At 36.6% G+C, this 7,398-nt stretch overlaps 1 protein-coding gene across 1 annotated transcript in view; it reads right to left on the bottom strand.

Annotated features, from left to right (window-relative positions):
- CCHR12.PART0H16orf89 (chromosome chr12.part0 C16orf89 homolog) overlaps positions 1–7,398 on the bottom strand; it is a 334,640-nt gene that overhangs the window by 297,907 nt on the left and 29,335 nt on the right. The window contains exon 2 of the mRNA XM_044089787.1: positions 1,173–1,322. Within this exon, the coding sequence (XP_043945722.1) occupies positions 1,173–1,322 (150 nt within the window). The remainder of the gene's footprint in view (positions 1–1,172; positions 1,323–7,398) is intronic.

Here is a 7,398-nt window from a genome sequence, read left to right as displayed (position 1 = left end):
CAAACTACTTGGACAAGCTGTAAACTGTGAAGCTTTCAAACTTCTTTTTTTTAAAGTTAATTTTGCTACCCTATTCCTCTGAAATCACTGGGAAAATCTAAGCCTACAGTAAGTAATACAGAATAAAACTGAATGTGTAGGGGATCTACTGATAGTTATGTGAAACATTTTCTACTGTATGGTTATAGAATATGTTTTGTGATGCGTGGCAAAGCCCAAAGAAAGGAAATAAGTTATCTAATCCTTTGTATGAAATATTTCATTTATCACACAAACAAACCCCAATAATTTAATGTATGTCTTTTTGTGTATTTGTTAGATTACTGTCTCCCATTCATTTCAAAGGGATGCATTAATGGAATTGTTGGTGTACTGAACTGTAATGTAGAGTAGATTTTTTTAATGTGTTGTCGCATGAGTGGTTTTATATCATCATTCTGATGTAAATTTAATTTTGTAATGTTTTTCTTTAAAGTTGTCATGTTATTATAGTAGTTTAGTAAGAGCTATGCTAATTTTTATTTAGAAATGTAGTTTACCTATTTGTTTCTGTTTAATATTATTTAATGCAGGCTTTTAGCTTTGGATCTGCTTCACCAGTTGTGTTGTTTTTAAGCTTATTATTTATGGTTTGTGTTATATGTTATTTTTAGATAACTGTACTTTTTATTTTATGTAGATATAGTTGGTTTTGAATGGTATAGGTGTGCATGTTTTCTGTATACAGTGTTCATAGTGTTTCATTTTTTATGAATGTGGCTGAGTTATGGTGACTGGTCATATGCACAGAGTGATAATAAATGCTTTATGATGTACACAGAGTAATCTCTATTACACAAATGTTATTACCACACCTATTAATCATTTTCCATTGTTTTGTGTGTGTGTGTGTGTGTGTGTGTGTGTGTGAGAGTGCGTGCATGCATTTCTTTGTTTATGTCTGCAGTATAACATTCCCTTAAACTAACTTAACTGCTATTAAATTAGTTCTGTCCCATATGCACATTAGCTGTTGTTTTCAATCCACAGTTCTGATTCTATCCAGGAAACTGGAGACATTAGAAATGGTTTAAATAACAAAGCTTGAGATGCAGCATTGAGGTTACTTAATAAAAATAATTAAGAAGGCTTAATTTTATTGCCCTGGTCTTTGTTCTCCCCGAATAGCTTACCTTGGTAGTACTGTGGATCATTTCTTCTTAATGCACTTTCAGTCTTTTCAAGCAGCAACTTCAGCTGTTTCAACAGGCATTCAATCAGTAAGTGTTGGGGCCTACATCCAAGCACAGGCCCCCATTTTTTCACAATGTCTTCCATCTGAACTGTGAATGAGAAAAAAGCACAGGATAATTTACTTCTATTCATCTGTCAATATACTGCTAAACTTAATAGCATAATAAAAATAACAATGGGAGAACATATCCTTTCGGTACACTTTAGAAGTAAAACTCCCTTGATCTTTATAAGTAGTCACATCCAAATAATTCATCTTATAATAATTAATGTCATATGTACATTTTAGGAAGTTAGTAGTATTGGATATACAATAAAAAAATTCCTTAAATGTATCCTCCGTATCAATCCAAAACAAACTCGTCCAGGTAATGCCTGGGATCATAAACCAGGAAGAGATAGATACATTGGTGGTAGGACTCATTCTACTTGTAATACTAGTGGGGTGGCTTACATTGCATTGTGTGATGCATGCAATGCATTTTACATCAGTAAAACAGAAAGGAAACTTAGGAGAAGGATATATGAACATATTATGAGATAGTCTAAAAAAGAAAAAAAGGCTTTATTTAAACACACGCTTAAGTGAAAATCAGCACGCACTGTTTTTATTTTTTTGTATTAGAAGAAATACCTTTGGATATTCGGAAGGAACCATGGGAAGCTAAAACTGAGTATAAAGAAGTGTATTGGCAGATTGCCCTTGAAGCGAATAAGCAACCAGGGTTAAATTAAACAGTTTCCCTGGTCCCGTGTTGAAACTTAGAGCTGCCAGGTTATGATTTTAGGAAGGATAGGAATAATTTGTATGCCTTTTATGTTCTTGCGTATTTTGTATTTAGCACTGAAAAAATGTTTCACCAGTAGATTTTATTATTTGTGAAGTCATAGTCTTCTAGGGGAATGAATGTGGTAAATAGTTTTATGGAAGGTTTGAAGGTTTTTGAAGGTTTTTAATATAACATTTCATTTGACTTTTTAGTTGTATCTTTTTTAGATACCAGATGGAGCTTTAGGATGGTTTTTCAATGCATTTAAACTATTTGGGTCCTCATTTTCTAATTTGTAATTATTGATTATTTAAAAAACATTTATAATTTTATTTACATTCATATTTATATTTTTATTTATAAAGTGTATATAGTGTTCTTTTTTAAAAAAAGCTTTTTAGAGGACAAATGATTACTTTGAGTTAACTGAATAATTTAGAATTTCATCCCATTGGTAGTTCATGGTGGGGGTTAGATTTGAATACTTGGTTTTTGCTGTTGCTATTTTCATACATCTGAAGAAGTCTGTAGTGACATGTTAATGCTTTAATGTATTGTTGAAATTTTTTTTAATAAAGTTGGTCTTTTGGCCTGGTGGAATGTCTACATCTTCTTCTTCTTTTTTAATGCCCTTTCTAGACTTATATCTTGAGGGACAGACAGAGAGAGGGGTAAGGTAGAGATACATTTATTGGGCAGTAGGTTTGGTATATTTTCAGCCTCAGTATAGGTTAACAGTCACCTGAGTGCATTGCTGCAATGTGCTTTTGAGATTACAAACGTAACTAAAATTGCTTTGTGATTGTCTTTAGCTTGCGTAGATATTTTGGCCTCAAACTTGGCTTTGGTGCATTTTATTAAGCTCCTGAGTTGTTTATTTCAATTACAAGGGCTCAAATATCCTGGAAATTACTCTTCTCACCTTTGCTCAGTTGATTTTCCTTTTATTATACAGTTTGTTGTATGTGGGTTTGTTTTTGGGGTTTGCCCTGCACTTATTCCTGTAGGATACAGCTGCAACTATGTAGCTGTTTACATGCTGGTATAGTGTGGTGGTGTATGTTTTTGTGTATTCAGTAGAGTTAGCTGGGTTTGGTGGGGATATGAAGCTTGCCAGTGTATCACTTAGGAGTAGGTAGTTCATCTTAAAGAAATTTTTAAAGGGACCTTGGGTGGAAGGGATCTCTGGTTTCAGTTTTATTTCGAAGGAGACTGCTTTGTGGTTAGACCTAAAAGATTGTGTGAGGTACTCCCATATTAGCAAGGACAAGATCCAATAAATTGCTCCCCCCTAGTGTATACTATGACTAACTGTTTCCAGGGCATTTGTAATGATAAAGTCCATGAATCTCTGTGCTTGTGCAGTAGTGGTAGTGTAGGTTTCCCAGTCTTTAATTAGATAGTTTAGATCACCTAGGAAAATGGTACTGGGTTTAATACTGAGTGATTCTACCTCCTGCAAATAGGTGCTGTGGCTTTCATGTGTCATAGAGAGAATTCTATAGCTAGCTAAGAAGACATGAAGAAGCTCTAGTGCATCATGCTGATGTGAGTTTCTTCTGGATGTAGACTGAGACAACTCCACCTTTTTTCCCCTCCCGCGTAGTAGCTGGTCTAAACATGTGGAAGACATTATAACCTTAGACATCCAGAGTGCTCTCTGCTACTTTAAACCATGTCTCAGTCACTACACAGATGTCAGTGTCCTCCAAGTGAGAAGGACTTGTAAGGAGTAGAGTTTCTTTCTTAGGTTCCTAGCACTGATCAGTAACACCTTCATATTCGCCTTTGCTTGCTTCCTTATGTTAGTATTTTTAACAGCTTGGCATTGCCGAAAAAAGTCACTATGAAGGTGGACAGTGTTTTTGATAATAATCAAAACCCTAAAGGGAACAGATGCAGGCCATCCCTGGCAAGATAGTGTGTTCTGTTAATCATATCCCTCCAAGCTGACAAATATTGGAACCCCTCTGAATGACACCAATTAATGAAGTAAAACATTTTTTGCTCATATCGTGGCATCATCCTTGGAGAAGGTAGAACGCTGTTCAATGCTTGGCTCATATCTGCCTTGGACACATAGTTTGAGAGCTCCATTATATCTCTTCATATGGTCCATAGAGGTACATCTCAAGTCATTAACACCAGCATGAACTATGACAGAGTCATAGTGGTACTTGTTGTTCAAGGACTTGAGTGCATGTGTGATCTGATGGATACTTGTACCAGACAAGCAACTAGCTGTCAGTCTTTCCTTACTCAACCTGGTAAGAGGTACATATATAGGTCTTACAAAGGAATCACCTATAGCAAGAATGTTTGGTTGGGTTGATGGCTGCCTTACTGGCTCAGCATCCATGACTTTGGGACCCCTTGTGCTATGTGAGTACATAGGCTTAATATGCTAAGTGTGCTTTTTGCCTGTGTTGTGTTTGGGGGTCTTTGAGGTTTAGGCAAGTTAATCTTTAGAACCTGAGCATATGATGGATTTTGTGTATTGTGATGGGCTTGGAGAAGTATAATGTATGATGTACTGCTGATAATTTTGGTGTTTGAGTTTACTGTGTGAGAAATTTTTCCCTCCAAATATATTATGCATGCACATCTCCCACTCACTGTGCTATGCTGTTCGAGTAATAGATGATCGTCAGACAGCATGAGGTAATTCTGACACTGTCTAAAATACTCATCGCAATCAGGCTGGCTAGAGATGTTGAGGGGAAGTACTGGTCCATAATACCACAGGAATGACTCTGCACACAGAGGTAATTATAACTGCTTGGAGTTCAGTTTTAAAATAATGTTTAGGTGGACTTGCTACTGAATATTTAAATTTCAATACAAAACAACTGGTCTGGAAACCTTCTTTTGCCACCAGGAAGGACCAATAAAGTAATTATAGTACACACAAAATACTCACTAATTTGATACTAAAATCAATGCAAGCAGTATATGTACTCAATATTAAACAATTTTGTCAAAACTCTTTTAGTCTGGTGAGTAGTTAAAGAGAGAGCCTTTGCAAAATGATATGTACGTACTTATTGTCAACAGCCAAATAAAAGGGGAGAGGGAGGGACTTATGCTGTTAAATTTTCATAAGGGGCAGGAAACAATGGATTCATTGGGTTTAAGACCACAACTACAACACAAGGGGTGGGAAGGAAAAACAAACCCTTAGCTCTGAGCTGCTGGCTTGGAACTGCCATAATGCAAAGACAAACCCTGAACTATCCCGGTATACACTCGGTTCATAAAAACTAGGGTTCAAATGCAACAGTTAGACCACTTAAACAGCAAAATGCAGTGCAATTGCATATGTTGTCTTGTATGATTTTATTAGCTGAACACACAACTTAATCAAAAGAACATCACCTTTCTGCAGAATGTATGGTTGTATGAGGTAATCACCATAACTGTTTATCTTCCAGTAAGTGACTCTTACAGCAGCATACCTTGCTTTCTGACTCCTACTTACCACTGCCTGCTATTGTCCAGACATTTTTTTCAAGATATTAAAGGTCAAAATGCATAAGGGTATGGATTTCACATTAACTCTCTTTCAGTATTAACTGGTATGCCCCATATTAATATAGCTTTATTCAATGCCATTGCATCTCATGGTAACCAAATACTACAATAACTAATAACTATAATATGGTATAATAGATCTAGTGGGATATTCGTAAATCTTAAGCATTCATGCTGGTTCTTGATTTGTTAGGCATGCATGCTAGTGGTGTTAGGTGCTTCCAGAAAGTGTATTTTTGATAAGGCACTACAATCACTTATGTTCTAGACTGGACCATTCTCACACTAAGTAGCAGAAAAGGTAGCAGGTTTAATCAGGGGCGGCTCGTGATATCGGTCTGCAGGACTGCAGCCCTCCCACCTAGAAATAAAAGAAATACATAACATAAAACATAAACTCTAAAAAAAAAAATGTTTATTTTTTTTTACCGAGTACTGGAAATGCCTCGCATGCGTGGACACACTCAAACTGCCCTGCAGATGCCCAGGAATCTCTGCAAACTCTGACTGCCTGAGTAGCAGTCCAGATGCAGAGAAGGTATTTTCTGCCCCGCAGATGCCCAAGATGCCATGCGGTAGACGATCACACAGAAGAGAGGAGCTCCAGACTGCTTGAGCCGCAGACAGGACCAATCGGGAAAGAGGTAAGCAGGGATTTGAGCACAGGACCAATCAGGAGTGAGGTAAGTTTTTCCTGCAGGGAAGCGTTGAGTCAAGCACGGGTTTGCTGAGACAATGGAGTTGGATTACTGCTTTCCGGAGTCCAGACCCATTTACAGGTAAGGTGAATAGTTCCATTTAAGCAAGGCAGCTCCTGTGTGTGTGTGTGTGTGTGTGTGTGTGTGTGTGTGTGTGAAAGTGGTATTGAGGCAATTTCATCATGACAACAGAATGTGATGCTTGATCTTTCAACTCTCATAGCTCATTATTATAAACTTTTATCCTGAAGCACACCCTCACCTGTTCAGAAATATTTTTTTCACAAATGCACAGCTTAGTCCAACCATTTTTATTCTGTGACTAATCCGTTCAGTATATTGCACACAAAAATGCATTCTACTGCAGGGCTGTCGTTGAGCTGATTCTCATGCCCTTAGTTTTCTTCCTAAAAGAGATCATGCCATTGTAGGCCACTATGTATTGCATCAGTGTTGTTGCTCTATATGCCAAGCACTGCAAGCTTTACAATGAATTTATCCTGTTCCAGTTTGCTGTTGTTACATTTTTCTTGAAAATAATGGCATTTAATTATTTAATAATTTATTGTCTAATTAACTGAGCGATTGACTGTGCTGCATTCTGTGTTACTTTGTGGTGAGCTATGCTGCAGACTACCAAAAACAAACCTACGTGGTACAGTTTCACCCCAGAAAGTGGACCAGATGGCACAGACTTTGGAAGAAATTAGACAGCTATTCAATGTATTGTTTTCTATGTAGTGTGAGCAGTGCTCAGATTACGGCAAATGTAAACATAGGATTTTGTTAAACTTAATTCATTCAGTTCCACTGAATTAACTAAAGTACATATTTTAGAACTAGAAAGCCCGTGTGACTTGATGAGAGAATAATCATAACAAAAAGAAACACTAAAAAAATTGCACGTGATCTTTAAGCATTGATGTGCAACTTCATGTAAATTCTAAGCTGTTTCTCATAAAATAGTACGATAGTCCATTTATCTCTTGCAACTGATTCTGCAGTCACTCTGCACACTATTTGTTTATTCTTTTCATATCCATTTGAGTGGGCTGAATCATATGGACTATTTTTAGCCATGACCTGAAAAAGGGTCATCTATAGCCATGACCAAAACACAGAAATACAAAGAATTTCATTAAAATAAAAGATATATTCATAGGCAC

This window comes from Protopterus annectens, chromosome 12.part0, assembly GCF_019279795.1.
Source record: "Protopterus annectens isolate FY-2018-M chromosome 12.part0, PAN1.0, whole genome shotgun sequence".
NCBI classification, from domain to species: domain Eukaryota; kingdom Metazoa; phylum Chordata; order Ceratodontiformes; family Protopteridae; genus Protopterus; species Protopterus annectens.
This window is presented reverse-complemented; position numbering and strand designations above follow the sequence as displayed.